General features: G+C 51.1%; 1 protein-coding gene across 1 annotated transcript in view; it reads right to left on the bottom strand.

Moving 5' to 3' along the window:
* Positions 1 to 2,206: 2,206 nt before the first annotated feature.
* The window catches only part of NPHP4 (nephronophthisis 4), a 168,554-nt gene continuing 154,781 nt past the window's right edge, over positions 2,207 to 15,979 (bottom strand). Inside the window, exons 19-29 of the mRNA XM_006876919.1 lie at positions 12,899 to 13,107; positions 12,362 to 12,588; positions 11,874 to 12,063; positions 10,777 to 10,923; positions 7,542 to 7,698; positions 6,952 to 7,037; positions 6,289 to 6,374; positions 4,903 to 5,074; positions 3,994 to 4,173; positions 3,642 to 3,785; positions 2,207 to 2,347 (exon numbers count right to left, since the gene is read on the bottom strand). Coding sequence (XP_006876981.1) covers positions 2,207 to 2,347; positions 3,642 to 3,785; positions 3,994 to 4,173; positions 4,903 to 5,074; positions 6,289 to 6,374; positions 6,952 to 7,037; positions 7,542 to 7,698; positions 10,777 to 10,923; positions 11,874 to 12,063; positions 12,362 to 12,588; positions 12,899 to 13,107 — 1,739 coding nt within the window. The remainder of the gene's footprint in view (positions 2,348 to 3,641; positions 3,786 to 3,993; positions 4,174 to 4,902; positions 5,075 to 6,288; positions 6,375 to 6,951; positions 7,038 to 7,541; positions 7,699 to 10,776; positions 10,924 to 11,873; positions 12,064 to 12,361; positions 12,589 to 12,898; positions 13,108 to 15,979) is intronic.

Genomic DNA, 15,979 nt, shown 5'->3' with positions numbered 1-15,979 from the left:
TTGTCGTTGTTGTGTGCCTTCGAGTCGGTTCCCACCCATAGCGACTCTGGGTTTTAGGTTTTTGAGCAGCAGCTGGTGAGCCTGAGCTGATGATATTATGGTTCAAACGGACTTTGCAGTCCAGCTCATTCACTCACAAAGCCACACCAGGACATAGACATTAATTGTACCATAACTGCTATTGTTGTTTTTAAGTGCCATCAAGTCGATTTCGACCCACAGAGACCCTGTACAAGGTTTCCAAGGTACAGCTGGTGAGCTTGAACCACCGACCTTGCAGTTCAAACGAATTTGCAGTCTGATGCATTAGCCCACAGTGCTACACCAGGACTCCCTAGTAATAGCAAATAACTGGAAAGAACCTAAGTTTCCGTCAGTAAAAGAATGATTTGTTTTAAAGATACATGTTAAAGACAACTGAGGAAATTTAAATATAGCCTGGATAATTTTTCTTAGTAACAAACTTTTCTAAAGTGTCTGAGAGAATAGTAGAATATGTTTGTGTTGGGGAATGTGTGTCTTTGTAGATGTGTGTTGAAGCAGTTTAGGGTAAAAGGTCGGGATGACAACTTTCAAATGATTCAAAAGACGTACACAGAGAAAACAGAGATGGCAACATTTTTCACCATTGTGGACTAAATAAAGGTAGTAAGTATAAGGGTATAAACTCCACCAGTCTTTAAATTTTTGTAATACAAAGCTAAGTGAGGGAAACAAGAGAGCAGGAGGAGCTGGGCTTGAGCCCGGGTCTCCTGACTCCTCAGCCCCCACTCTTTTTAAGTTTTTATTGTCAGGTTTACATGGGAGAACATCAGCTTTACACTCATCCTATCGTAGTTCGTTTCATTGCAATGATTACAATCCTCTCCATGCATCATCAAACAACCAAAGTGTACACCACACAGGCCCACTCCCTGGCCACCAGCACACAGCTCTTCTCCCTCCCTGAGTCCAGTGTCCCCAGCCACTCCATCTGTCCAAGTCATTGTCTCTGTCTCCATCCCTGGCGTCATTGCCTCTCTCCCTCAACCCCCACTCTTGTTGCAGATGGCCCTTCTTCATGATCCCTACAAGTCACAGAACTTCCTTTCCCAGAGCCCCTCAGCTGTCCAATCGTTCCAGCCATGGTACTGTCGTGACAGCAAAGAGGAAGACCAACCAGAGGCCCAGAGAACATTGGGTGAGCTTTTCTGCAGGGAAGAAACTGTCCCTCTCTTACACTGGGCTGAAGGCTGCTCGCTCAAGCAGGACTGGACATCAGGGTCTGCCTACTGTGTAACAAAGTCCAGGTCCCTCGGGAAGAACACTAGGCGGGCCACAGCCTGTGCTGTCAGGTCCTTAAAGGAGTTGGAAGCTGGTCTCCAAGTCCATGGGGAGTGGATCACAAAACGACCTAACCCAAAACCAAGGCCCAGGCACGCATAGGTTTCTTTATGCTCACCCTGTGAGCACAGCCAAGCTGCAGGTCCCATCCAGACACACACACAGGAGCTCTCTAGGAGAAGTGGCTGCAGCATGATGGAAAGTGCGCTGGGAAGAAACAGAGCAATTACTGATCTTTGCCCAAAACATAGGAAAGTCAATTCCTGAGAGCCCAGACAGGGTGGAGTTAAAAGTCCACGGCCCTGTGCAACCGTGACCCCTGCAGAGGACTGGGGAGCCAGCCCACCCCATAGCAGCCATCTCCTGTACAATGTAGAACTCTGTCCTCAGGCCTGGATGGACTCACCAGCCTGAGTGTCCCCAGGCGCATTTCCCTCAAGGGAAAAACAGGTGTAGGATGAAACTGTCAGAGAAAAGACGTGTACAAGTTTAGTGTTTTTGCATAGTAACTTTAAAAACACATGTAATCATGCCAGTATAAATAGTGCATATCAAATAAATAGTCTATCTGTATAAAATGCATTGAGACATAATTTTATCACATAAGATGATGCATAAAATATATTTTGTTAAAGTCAGCAAGTCATTTTGTTGAAAGCAAATTAATGTTCTTATCCCAAGGATGGCGCAAGTGAAGGGGCCTGTGCTCAGTCTGGGTCTTGCTCTACAGGTGAAGGGTTAGCAGTAGCGTGACTGGACGTGGTGTCAAACGATGATGGTCCCTCCACCCCTTCCTAGCCGCCATATCTGCAGAGTGTTAAGGAGAGGATGAGCTGTTCCCCTGGCTGACGTGAGGGCTGCATGTTCCCCACTAGGTGTCCCTTTACTGGTAGATGACCTTCACACAAAAAGTCTCTTCATTTTTGTCTTCATGGTCGTTGATGTAGATCAGAATCTCCTCCTCCCCAGGCTTCTGACTAGGGGCGAATCGTAGGCCGATTGTATAGGTTTCCCCTCCTCCAACCTGGAAAAAAATGAAAGCAAACTAGCTGCCATTCCGTCAAGTTCAACTCACAGCAAATCTCTCATGTTTCAGAGAGCAACTGTGTGCCAGAGTTTTTTCAAATGGTTGCTTTTTCAGAGGCAGATCTCTAGACTTTTCTTCAGAGGTGCCTCTGGGTGGCTTCAAATCACCAACCATTTGGTTAGTAGGAGCTCTGGTACTGTGGTGGGCTGCTAACCTCAAGGTCAGCAGTTTGAATCTACCAGAGAAGGATGAGGCTTTCTGCTCTCGGGATGATTGATAGCCTCAGAAACCCTATACAGGGTTCCTGTGACAGCACACCACTGTCACCAGATCACTTAACTGTCTGCGCCACCCAGAGACGACACTGAGCCAGAAAGATCCAGAACCACTGTGGTCAAAATGGAGTGTGTCCTGCTTTTTCCTAGTTACTTCACGCACACGGACACCTACTTCAAGCCGACACTAGGTTGTATGGGCCAATGAAGAATTTTAAGCCCCTTGTTGTTGTTGTTGTTGTTAAGTGATGTCGAGTCGGTTCCGACCCATAGTGACCCTGTAACAGGGTTTCCGAGGGTGTAAATCCTTACGGGAGTAGAAAGCCTCATCTTTCTCCCGCGGAGCGGCTGGTAGTTTCGAACCGCTGACCTTAAGATTTGCAGCCCGATTCGTAACCACTACGCTACCAGAGCTCCTTTTAAACCCCTTAGGACGTACCAAAAGCATTGCCTAAGACACTGCTAAGCGTGAAAGACGAAGCTCCTTAACGAGATGAACTGACACCGTGGCAGCGACAATGGCTCAAACACAGCAAAGACCGTGATGATAGCGCACCACTGGGCACTATCGCGTTCTGTTGTGCATAAGCTCACTCAGTGGGAGCAGACTCAAGGGCTCTAACAACAGCAACCACACCTAACAGGGCGCTCTGCTGCACTTCCCCTAAGATACAGTGCACAGCAGTCCTTCTGAGAGACAAGGGGTCTGCCGGACAGTTCTACATAAACTGACCAGAAACCATGGAACAGAAGAGGCTGGGCCATGCCCTGCGATGGGGCTAGGAAGGTAGGCCTCAAAAGAACTTATACATCATGAGCCCACCTGCGGTTTTAAGGACTTATCCCATAGTTCACAGGGCCACATTGCACACTGCTGTGTGGACTGAGCAGTCCCTCACTATGGTCACTATTGAGCTTCTAGAATAGGCCGGGATCTGGGAGAAAGGGGCCCCGGAACCTCCGTCGCCAGTACATCAGCCCCACCAGTCTCCAAAGTGCCCAGGGCACCCCCGCACCTGGAAGGAGTCCTCCTTGAACTGCAGCAGGTCAGGGTGGTTGCTGAGCAGGTGATACACCCTCCGGGAGGGGTAGGGATTGGTGTAAGTGATCCGCTTGTTGGCTCCTTTCCCTTGGCCCGCTGTCATGGTGATCTCAAAGGCCTGAGTAGGGAGAGAGGGCAGGGGCACTGTGGCCATCCCGGCCATCTCCAGTGCTTCGGGAGTCTGCTCTGCGCCGGCCAGCCCTTGAGCTGGGACACAGCAAGGAGAGGCGTAAACATGTGTCCCAGCCCCCAGCCTTACATGGAAGGACATCCTCCAGGTGACCCTGCACCACCCGTCCAGGCAGCCTCCACACAGCAGCACTAACCTTGGAAATGAGAGGCTGGCGGCACGAGAGACATATGAGCCAGGAGGCCACCAGCTGGTGGAAGTCCACGTCAATGAGGTTGAGGTGGATGAACCGGCTGCCGGCCCGACGGGGCCGCACACCCACATGCAGGTCCTGCACGCCGTGAGGGGGCAGCACGAAGACACCTTTGGGGTCTGTCTTTGATAAACACAGGAGAGAAGCAAGGTCAGGGTGCGCTCTCCCATGAGCACAAACAAGAAGTCTCTGGAGTGGCTGCGGGGGGTTCGCTGGGAGGAGAGGTGGAGCGGAGGGGTGTGTGGTGGCAGTACTACCCAGGGGGGACCAGGTCCTGCATACAGCAGACACAGTCAGAGGGGAGACAGAAGCCCTTAGCCTTGTGAGTCAATACTGCAGCACCTCGGGGTTCCTGTGGAGTTTGGTCCTCCCTCCTATGTTCTACCTCAGCCTCCCACTTAGTGCCTTGGTGCTCTCTCACCATCCAGAGGCAAAATTAAATCAAAAACCCCAGGTAGCTGCTGTGGATTAGACTCTGACCCCAAGTGCAACAGAAAAACACTCAGAGCTGATTTTTCAGTAGATCACCAGGTCTTTCTTCTGAGATCTGGGTGGATTCGAACCTCCAACCTCTCCTTAGCAACCAAGCACATGAGCTGTTTATGTTCATTCCAGTGACTATAAGTATTTCGTTTTCAACAGTCGTACAGGTTTGCCTTTGGGGTTTACATCAATCATCCTATGAGTGACACCATTAGTAAAAGGGATTCTGGTGAAAACACATTTTGTTATGAAATGCCTTATAAAAGCCCATCACCAGATCACCCGCTGAACTGTGTCTGGGGCCAGGCCCAGAAGGGTGCAGGAGGGAAAGGCATGAGGTTGGTCCAGTGGCCCCCACTCAGGACATACCTTCAGCTCCTGGGGGTGTGAGGTGAACGCTTTCACTTTCCTAACTGTCTGTGTCCCTCGAAGGACCAGGGACAGACGGGTCAGCTGGCCTGTGACACAGGAGACATCCACACGCTGCAGGGAGTGAAGGTAGACCTGCCAGATCTGGAAGGGCGCCGCCAGCCAGCGATCCCTGTGACCGGACACAGGGGTCTGGGTCTGCGCCCACCCAAGGCAGGGGTGGGGAGACCTGGGAAGAGAGGGAGCCCTGGACAGAGGGGTCTGCACCCACCCAAGGACAGGAGGTCTAAGGAAGGGAGGCCCTGGTGGAAGGAGGGGAGCCCTGGGGGATGGAAGCCGTCCTAGAGGACTCCTGAGAGCTGAGCACGGACACAGGCAGGAAGTATTGTCCATCCAGAGGCTGGCGCAGAGACAGAGGGATAAGGGGCCTAAATGCCCACCTCCCATCTAAGCTGAGGGTTCTAGAGCAGCTGTGGCCTATTCTTCACCCTACTCTGTACCAGGGTGGGGGTCAGGGTGGGGGTCCAGAACCAAAGGAAGGCGTGCAGGACAATGAGCATTCCTCCCCACCACCACCGGCACCCGGAGCAGCTCAAATCCCTAAGCAGAGTCCTGACTGAGACAAAGTCCAGGGGGCCTGGAAAGGACTTGGGCCTGGACACAGTGGAAGACCCTGCCAACCCATCACTGGACTTGTCCCCTGCACCCCGCCCACTCTTGGAAACACGACAGAAATCCTCCAGTTTGAAGCAGTTTTAAAGGGCCCTCAAAGGAGTGGGAACTGGAGAGCACAGTGACTCCATACAATAAACACTGAAATGCGAACCACAAGGTCGCCAGTTCTAGCCCACCAGCTGCTCCATGGGAGAAAGATGAGGTTTTCTTCTCCTGAAAAGATTTACAGCCTTGGAAACCCTTTACAAAGTAGCTATGAGTTGGAACCCACTCAGCACTTAACAACATCAGCAAAGGGGTGGGAACCAGGACTCAGGAGAAAAAAGGAGTGACCTAGCTATTTGCCCTAGTGGAAGAAAGAAAGGGGGGTTGGATCCTAGTCCCCAGACTTTAAACACCTTGGGGGCTTGGGGGGACACAGCTCAGTATACCCAGCTCCACACTCTAGGAAAATAACTAGGCTGCTGGGTACAGATGGGGTAAAGGCGCCATGTCTCTTTCTTTGGGACCTGGTCCCTTGGATGTGAGCCTGGAGGGAAACTGTCCCCGCATCCACACCCCAATGGCCAACTAGGCCATCTGTGCCACCCAGAGCAGAGAGGATGCCCCCCACCCCAAGGCGCCTCCCAGCACAGAGCCTCTACTCCCATTCACAGCTCTGGACCTGCCACCTTACTGCTCCTCCCACTGTCCCCTGGGTTTGTTACTCACGAGTAGATGGAAACAAAGAAGTCTTTTGTCTCAGGGCTCGGACCACTGGCCACCTTCAGGAACACATCTCGGGGCTCCCCCGGGCCCTGCCAGCAGACAATGTGGCCAGTGGTGCACACCCTCTCTCTCCCATCCTCCCTCTCGCCTATCCCCCAACATCCAGATCCATGCAGAGTGAGAGCAGGTGGGACCAGACTCCCTGCCCACAGCAGATTCATTCCAGTATGCATTATTATGGTTTGCTTTTGTTCTTCACTGCAAAAGCGAAAATCATTAGCTTCTTGATTTTATATTGATTTTGATCATTATAATCTGCAGAAGATTTTATCCAGTTTCCTAATCAGCCCTGATATGACTGTTGCCTTTATCTTTACACAATGGCAATTAATACAGGCCTTAATTACCTCCACTCTATTCCCTCCTGCTGCATACCTTTCTAAATTAAAATTCAAATGATCAAAGAACCGATCTGCTAGCAGAAAGGAAAATTCATTCACAAAACTCTCACAAGGACGTCAGCATAGCCTTTAGCACCTTGGGAAGCAGCATGTAGCCTAGACTCTCAGATAAAGAGGGAGTCAGGAGATGGGGGTGATGATGGCTGTGTGAGTTCTGTGAGGAACCTTGGCTGCCCCCCCCAGGCAGAGGCCACAGCAGACATACCACATTCTGGGTTTCACAGATGACGTTGGGGTCACTACATCGAACATGGATTGAGGGGTCCTCGCCGGGTGCTCCCACAGGGCCACCTGGAGCAGAAAAAACATCAGAACATACATACGTCTTTCTCCACTGCCCGGCCTAAGTGGCAGATACCCTGGCAGCACTCCACATCTCGATCAATGCTCAGGGCATGCCCAGACTGACACGGGGGCGCTCAAGAGGTGCCTGCAGTGAAATAGACAGATGGACAGATACCACAGAGGGGCAGAGTGACCACTTCAGCTCAAGCCTGGCCCACCAACTCTTAGCCACCTGCTCAGGGGAGATAAAAACTGACCAGTGGAGGTTCCACCAAGCAGGGGACCTGCTTCTGAAGGTAACCTCGGGGAAGTCAGTGGGTCCATGGGCTAAGGACTCAGGGGTCACACAGGTCTCCCATCCCAAGCCTGTGTCTCCGCAGACCTGAACTTTGTAGAAGGGTTGACCGGTCCTGCTACGAAGAAGGAAACCACCATTTCAAATAACAAGGCAGGTGTTCGCCTGCAGTTCACTGACGGGCATGTCCACCAGGGGACAGCCTGACCACTTGCCTGGAAGCGTGTGCCATGGGGGCAGGCGGATGGACTTCTTCAGGAAGGTGAGCTCCGGGTGATAGAAGCGGAAGACCTGGTCCACCACATGGGGCTGGGGCTCCACGGCCAGGCAGAGCATGGCCAGGGGCTTGCCGCTGTTTGCCCGGAAGGTGACCTGCCGAAAGAACAGATGTCAAGTCAGGACTGGTGTGGTGGGTTGGAGCGGCTTCTTGCACTGTGTCTCCTTCTAACAAGCCCTAAGACTGGGGAGGACAGCCTTGGAAATGCATGCAAGGTAGACCCTGACACGTCAAGAGGAAACCCCACTCCTGAGCTTGGGTTTAGTGGCTCTTGGCTTTCCTTCCCACCTTTCCATCTTTAAACGGCATTTAATTTGGTTTTGCCTTTGGGAAGCTCCTATGAAACACACTGCAGTATAGGTGTAATTCCACACCTGTGGGGTTCACTCAGCCTTATGGTTCTGGCTAGGAGCTCTCCAGATACCACGGTATGACCTCCAGGACATAAATTCATGCATGCACACATACACACATGGAATAAGGGAGCATGGGAGAAGGTCAAGGAACGGAAGTTTAAACTTTCTGAATACATTCTGCTTAGTAGTTTGACTTTGGACTTAAGTAAATGTTTTCATTAATTAAAAAAGAAACTAAATCAGTTTTCAAAAAAGAAAAAAGGGATCCTCTTATATTGAAATGTGGGCTCCTGGTGGGGTGCTGTAGGATAAGTACAGGACTGCTAACCACAAGGTCAGCAGTTTAAACCCACCAGCTGCCCTTGGAAACCTTATACAGGATCACTATGAGTTGGAACCAACTTTACAACAGCTACAACATCTGCTAAAGGAGTCATGGTGTGACAGTGTTAGATAAGCACTTGACTGCTAGCCACAAACAAGTCTAACAGTTCAAACCCACCAACTGTTCCTTGGAAACCTTACACAGACCGGGTCACTGTGAGTCAGAACCAACTCGCCAGCACTTAGCAACAACAATATATTGATAATAAATGAACTTAATTATATATTAATATAGTTGGTGAAATAATGAAGAATTCTTTAAGTCAATTCAAAACATAATTATTTTGACTAGACAGTTGGCACTCCATATTCGCATGTCCTACAGCCACTGATCCAACCAAGCAGATAGGAAATATTCAAAAAAGCAATTAAATGGTTAAAATAATGCTTCAAAGACTAGCTGTTGTTGTTGTTAAGTACTGTGGAGTCGGTTCCGACTCATAGTGACCCTGCACAGGGTTTCTGAGGCTATAAATCTTTAAAGCAGAAAGCTTCATCTTTCTCCCGTGAACGGCTGGTAGTTTCGAACTGCCGACCTTAATGTTATTAGCCCGATTCATAACCACTGTGCTGTCTATAGTATTTACATTATATTAGTTATTAGCAGTAAGCTAGAAATCATCTAAAATAGATGGGAGGGCGTGTGTAGACTCTGTGCAAACACGATGCCATTTTATAGAAAGGTCTTAAGCATCTGCAGATGTCACATCAGGAGTGTTGGGGGTGTCCTGGACTCAATCTCTCATAGACTCCAAGGGATGACTGTGTATCATTGGTGAAACACATTCTGAGGTCATAAAGAACCTCTCAGAATGCTTGAACTACAGTGCTCTTGCTAGTGAACTGGCACTTTGAAAGCCATACATATGCATAAACCCGCAGGGCTAGTGGCACCAGGGCCAAAGGGGTTTGTCCAGTGTGGTCAGCAGGTGGGTTACATACAGGAAGGGAGCAGACTGTGACTACACTGAAGATGATGGGAATTCCCGCTAACCTCAGTGGGAATTACAGACAGGGAGTGAGGGTGGATAGAGGAAGGCCTGTGGTACTGGATGGGAATTGGGGGTGTGGTATGCTTCATGGTCTGTAATCTGCAGACAGATACAGAACTAGATATTCGTGTGTGTGCCCTGTCTCTGGAAAGGGCCTGTGAGACACAGCACACTATACCATCTGAGCCGAAACTGCACTCCAGACCTGTGAACATATTGTGGGGTGACTGGGGGAACGTGGGTGTGGCTTGAAAATGAGCTGACATCAGAGTTGGTTCCTGTTTTGAGGGTCCTGCTGTGGCTACGTGGAAAAGTGTATGATTTTGAGGTGTGGTGCTGTGGGATAAAGCACTGGACCACAAGGTCTGTTTGAACCACAAGGTTGGTGGTTTAAACTTGCCAGTCGTCTCTTGGAAACCCTGTGCGGGGTGACTATGAGTCAGAATGTACTTGACGGCACTTAACAACAACAAATATTACACTGCATGGAAAAATAGGGCACTGTGTCGATAACTCATTCTCAAATTGTTCAAATATATGCAGAAAGTGAGAAGGTGAATGTGGTAGAAAGTTAATAATGGGGATATCTGGGTAAACACACATGGGAAGTCCTCGTGCTATTCTTACTTAAAGTTTGGAATGAAAAAAAGCTGAAGAGCTCACTGGAAAGGAATCCCACTGGCCAGAAAGAGGGCACTCTTCACTGTGAAGAAAAACAACTGTCCAAGGCCTGAGAAACACATCGCATACTAAACTCAAGTTCCCAAGGAGACTCCAAAAAAATCAATCCTGGTTGGAAGTTGCTAGGCCACAATTCATTATAGTGAAAGCTGACACAAGGAAAGAATCACACACTTGTCCTGACCCTGCTGCACAGGCTGCTTCAGGGCAGCAAATGCAGACAGGAAAAGCTCTTGGTGACTTGCAGCTAGGAAAGACAGGCGGAAAGACAGACCTGGCAGAGTAGCGGGGGTGGGCAGTGGAGAAGGTACAACACATGCATCTGGTGCAGGCCCTGAGTGGGTGATCCTATAGCAGGGCTACAGGCAGACTCTGGAGACAGGAGATGGGGACAGGGATCCTGACCCATGGAAGGTGAGCATGTGGACAATGTTGGGCGAGAACCGGCCTGGCACTCACCTGGGGCAGTGATGGTAGCTCTGAGGGGAAGGAAAGCATGCATATATTATACATTTATCCTCTGTGGACACTAGGCTGCCCTATCCAGACAAGAGTTGCACAGATGTGGTCTCAGCCCGGAGCAGAGGCAGGTAAGGGCAACTGCACAGCTGAAGAGTTACAGGATTTCTTTTAAAGTTCAAACTATCACAAGACCTGTCTTCCAAAGTGGTTAAAGTTGCTTCTGAAGCTCTTATATAATGACAGGGACCAAGTTCTGGTGGGGATGCCCTGAGAGCCAAGGAGTGCAGCCTTACAGTACCACGTGCCCTTTGGGAAGGTCATTCAGGACCACATCTTCCTGCTGGGAGGTGTCAAGCCCACACAGATAGTACTGATTCTGCACCACATGGTAATGCAGGCCTACAAATGCCTTCACAGTGCCAAAGAGGCTTCCACACTGGCCCACCTACTCAGGAGTGATGAGAAAGATCCACTTCTGGGTGCCCTCAGCCCTGGGCCCTCCTTTATGAGAGGTAGAAGATGGGGGCCGGGAGGACGAGGGGTCACTCACGGTCCACTTCTTTCAGTCCTGCTCAGACCACGAGACAGCTGGGCTCCCTACCTTAGCATGTTTCGTGAGTGCTGTGCTTAACTTCTGAGGCGATTCGGTGTCTGTGGCCTGCTCAGACCTCAGTTCACCCTGTGAGGAACCAATCAGCACGAGCAGGTCAAAGTGGGGTCACAGGTAAGGAACGCTTCTACTTGGGATCACAGCTGCCATGAGGAGGCGCCAGACTTGGGGCCCCAGTGCAATACCTCCGTTACTTCTCTCAGTAACTCTCAGGGACAGCTGCTCTGACAATCACCCAGCCTGACACCACCCAGTTAAGGAAAGACAGGTGCAACATACAGCCCAGGTCTGCCACTGTCCAGAGCCAGTAGCCCAAAAAGGGCACCCAAGGGTCCAGCAGTGCCATCTGTGAGCCTTTGGTGATACCACAAGCCCATCTGATGTGACAATTACCCAAGAGGACACACACACTCTAGGTGTCCCCCAAATCTGTCCCAGCACCCCCACACTCCCTTTACACAGCCTTTATGAAAGCTTGCAGGCTTGCATTTCACATAGAGGAGAAATAGCATTAACTGGAGAATGTAAAATGCTAGAAAATCCCAGTCCATTAGCCCTACTGAAAGGTAATAAAGGCTCTTTTTACCCATTTAGTACATTTACTAAGAAGCCAGCTCACCCATCCTGATGACAGGAACCTGGGTATGACCATAGAGTGTAACCAGCCACAGCTACACCAGGCCCGGAAGAAAAGCACCAGCAATGGAAAGGGTCTCAGCATCCCACCCTCACTTAGCCAGATGGAACTGGCCCCAAGGCCCTTATGTGTGGAAGAGTGCCCCCACCTGCATCGCGGCTGGCTGACCAAGAGAGAAAGTCTGGTACTTGAAGGGGATGTGGGCAGTCTCCTTGGGGCGCAGGTAGAGCTGTGGGGCCAGGCCTCCGCCACGCAGATGGAACATGTCCTCCTCCACAGGAGTGAGCAGGCCGGTGGCGTCTTTGTAGTGCCGCCACTCCCTGCTGTCCAGGATGATGCTGGAGAGAGAGGGAGACTGAGCTTGAGGTTGACAAACTTGTTCTGTACACGGGGACTAATCCCACGTGTGCCAGAGAAGAACAGTGCTCCAGAGGGTTTCAACGCCGATTTGGGGAGGTAAATGTCAGGCCTTTCTTACGAGTATCTCTGGATGCACTTGAATCACCAACATTTTTGCTAGCAGTAGAGAATGTTAACCCTTTGCACCACCCAGGGACAAGGGCAGGGTAGAAAGCCTATATCAGCCGAACTAAGAGATGTGGAAACCAGCTTCCCAGGACCCCACAGTGTGCCCACCTGAGCTCTGGGCTGTCGATCTCAATGGTCACTGTGTGCTGTGTGTTGTGAGGGTTCTTCAGGACAAACTCAAAGAACTCGGCAGTGCCCAGGGTGGCGTAGAGTGTGTGCTGGGTGGTGATGGCCAGGCTCAGCAGGCCGGCAATGCCCTCGGCCTTCCTGCGCTCACGGTAGGCCTCGATGACCCGCAGGTCCCTTAAGTGTTGTGCACGGACACTCTGCTGGGCCTGTGGGTACAGGCAGACAGGAGCTGACCAAGTCTGGGAACCAGCCTTCTATGCTCTACTCTGGGTATTGGGGGAACTGGTCCACCTACAGCTCTGGGGCTGTTTCTCACGCTTCTCATTTCTTTCCAGGTGGTTCTCAGTCTCTGTCCTCAGTGCCTCCACCCAAGCAGGGGAGTGCCCCCCACACCCCATGCCACAGCCTCACCAGCACACGACCCCCGTACCTGCACCGTGACCCTCACCAGCACATGACCCCCGCACCCACACCGTGACCCTCACCAGCACACGACCCCTGCACCATGACCCTCACCAGCACACTGCTCCTCCGGCCGTCAAGCTCCCCTTCAGACTCCTGCAGACGCACCGACCGCATCCGCTCTAGCTTACGCCTGCGGACAGCATCTGACTCTCGGCCTGCACTGTGGGGGTTCCGGCTCCCCAGCTGCATATGGGTGAACAGCATGGCAGCCAGCTCACTGTCCACGTCGGCCAGCTTCTGGGCCTGGACCACACGGCTTCCTGCTGAAGAGTGTAAGAACGACTACGAGTCAGCATGTCCTGGGAGGGAGGCCCACAGCACCTCAGGCCATCCTGCCGGTCAGAACTGGGCTGATGTCAGCTGCTGGTAAAAAGGTAATAGCCCACCCTGACCTCCACAGCCCCCCAGGCCGACCTCTCACTCATACCTCACCTCCACAGCCCCACCAATGCCAGCCTTTGACATAAGAGGCCTTTCGGTCTGAAACCCTAGGCACATGTTCATTAATATACCACTGGGTGACTTTCTAGGAAAAACTTAGAACTTAAGAACCTCATACCCTTAGGAGTTTCACAGGGCCTGCCTCAGCCTAACTCGCGGCTTCACCTCTCTGCCAAGACACCCAATTCCTCAGAAAACAGGGAGGTGCCAACAGCACCCAAACCCATTGCACCCCACCACCCGTCCATGCTCTCAGACACCTGTGGGGGAGTGTTGTGAGCCCCGAATCCTGTTCAGGAAACAAAGGCTCCAAGAAGTTTATGCCTCTGGCCCAAGAGTTCTGTGGCCGGGCCAGATGGAAACAAGCTCCCGTTAGCCTCTCATTGTGGCCCCCAACTGTCTTCCAGGACAGCCTTCTCCTGAGGGGCAGCTCCACTAAGTCCTGGACACACAGGAAATCTTTTTAGCAGCTCAAAGAAGCCAAAAAGGGCCTGGCACTAACAGAGGACCAGCCAGCCCAGAATGCTGCTGCATTTTCCTCCATGGGACAATGACCCTGTGCGCCGGACAAAGTCACATATCACACATGCATGAAACATCTGATGCATTAGGTCCAGGACGATCACTAAATGCAATATGGATGGGGTGTGTGACATACAACATCTCAACTTGGCCTGGGGTCCTTTCTGGCCCTCAGGTACCAACATCAGGGTGGGGCCTCCCCTGGCTCCCACCTTCTCTCATCTACACCCTCAGATGCACGATGACAATTCACCTGCGGTGATCCCATCTTCCTCCCCTTACTTGCTTACCTCTTCCTCTGTTACACTCAAGACAGGTACCATTTTCCAGGTTCCTGCCACCACTGTATTTGAAAGTCATTTAATCGCTTTTCAAATCACCACGCATTGGTTATTTTTATTAGTTGTTGTTGTTGTTGTTGTGAAGTACCGCCACGTCGGTTCTGACTCACAGCGACTCTGTATAGGGTTTCTGATGAGCAGCTGGTGGGTCTGAACTGCCAACCTTGTGGTTTGCAGCCCAGTGCTGAGGCTACAGCGCCACACCAGGAGTCCGCGTTGGTTTGTTATTAAGACAGGTCGAGTCAGTTCCAACTCATAGCAACCGTGTATAGGGTTTCCAAGGAGTGCTGGTTAGCTTGAACCACTGACCTTACAGTTTAAACCGATCTTGCAGTCCAGCACATTAACCCAAGCGCCACACCAGAACTCTAAGACATCTTAAATGGGGGTGGTGGTGGTGGTGTGCTGTGGAGTCAGATCTGACTCATAGCGAGCCTGCATAGGGTTTCCAAGGCTGTGATCTTTATGGGAGTAGGAAGCTTCAACTTTCCCTTGTGGAATGGCTAGTAGTTTTGACTGCTGACCCTGAGGTTAGCAGCCCAACTTGTAACCACTATGCTACCAGAGCTCCTTGACATCTTAAATAGCCACCTCAAATGAGCATTTTGCCTGTCTCTTGGGGATGAGTTGGCGCCCAGCCTGGAAGTGCCTGAGCTGCCTCAGCCTGCAGTCCTGTGGTCACAAATGCTCTCCCAGTTCCATGAAACCAGAAACAACATTCCCGAGTGCCGGTGTGAAGCAGCATTCACTGAGAGTCAGGAAGCTTTGATGTTACACACTTCTGCCTTCCAGAGCTTTCTAATGCAGCACCTTCCACCCTGTGGTTTTGATCAAAGGAGGGGCTGGAGGACCAGTCTTGGAGACTGCAAGCAAATGCTTGTGGTTCAGGTTCGGCTGGGTGTAGGTTTTAGGAATAATCTCAGCCCTGTGCTTGGAGGGCTGAGATGTCCCAAATCTCCCCAACCCACAGAGACCACACTCCATCCTCCTGGTGGTCAGAGATGAACTGACAGCAGGAAGTCCAGGTTCTAGACCAGCTTCCTCACATTCCACCAGGTATCTGAGCAGGCCAGCTGACCTCTCTCTGCTTCAATGTGAACATAAGGGTGCTGGGCCAAGACTGTCAGTTCTCTTCCCAGGAGATGTGCAAAGACTCACAGAGTTCTGCCTTAGGTTTCAGGAGGCTCGTGGGGTCCTCCATGCTTCCAAGGACCCTCGTGCCTGATCAAAGGCCCAGGAACAAGATGGTCCCCAAGACCCTTCCAATTCAAAAAAGCCTAGGCCCGGCCTACTCTCCAGGAGCATGTGTGAAAACCTAAGGGTTGGCAGCCCAGAAACACCAGGAAGCCCCCCAACAGCTTTGGATTCAGACTTGATGATCTAGCACATCTGGGGAAATGCTACTTAAAGGGCACTTTCCACTTTCAATTCAAATGACAAGTATTTCATATTCAAGATGGTAGGGTCATCTTAAGGGGACGCAAACACCCCAGAGCTTCCTCACTGTGGGGAGCATGTTTACCAAGCCCTAGCCTTAACAATTAGTTTAGTCCTCCTCCTCCCAACACAAGGAGCATCAAAGTCATTTTTGAAAATCAGTCTATGTTATTCCTGACCTTTCCTTCAATTCTTCTTCTCTGGAAGAGGTGCAGCTACCCCAAACAAATGCCACTCTGAGAAGGACAACTTCTCTATGAGAGTCACACAGACCCTAGCTAGATTAGTAGGGTGAGTACATATGACCTGCAGGCCAGGAAGAACCAGTGAGGCATGGCCCTGGTCTGCAGCCAGGCTGCCCAGCTCCTACTGAACCAGAGCATGGTTGTCC

This window comes from Chrysochloris asiatica, unplaced genomic scaffold, assembly GCF_000296735.1.
Source record: "Chrysochloris asiatica unplaced genomic scaffold, ChrAsi1.0 scaffold00425, whole genome shotgun sequence".
Lineage (NCBI taxonomy): Eukaryota > Metazoa > Chordata > Mammalia > Afrosoricida > Chrysochloridae > Chrysochloris > Chrysochloris asiatica.
The sequence above is the reverse complement of the archived record's forward strand: the minus strand, read 5'-3'. Positions and strand labels throughout refer to the sequence as shown.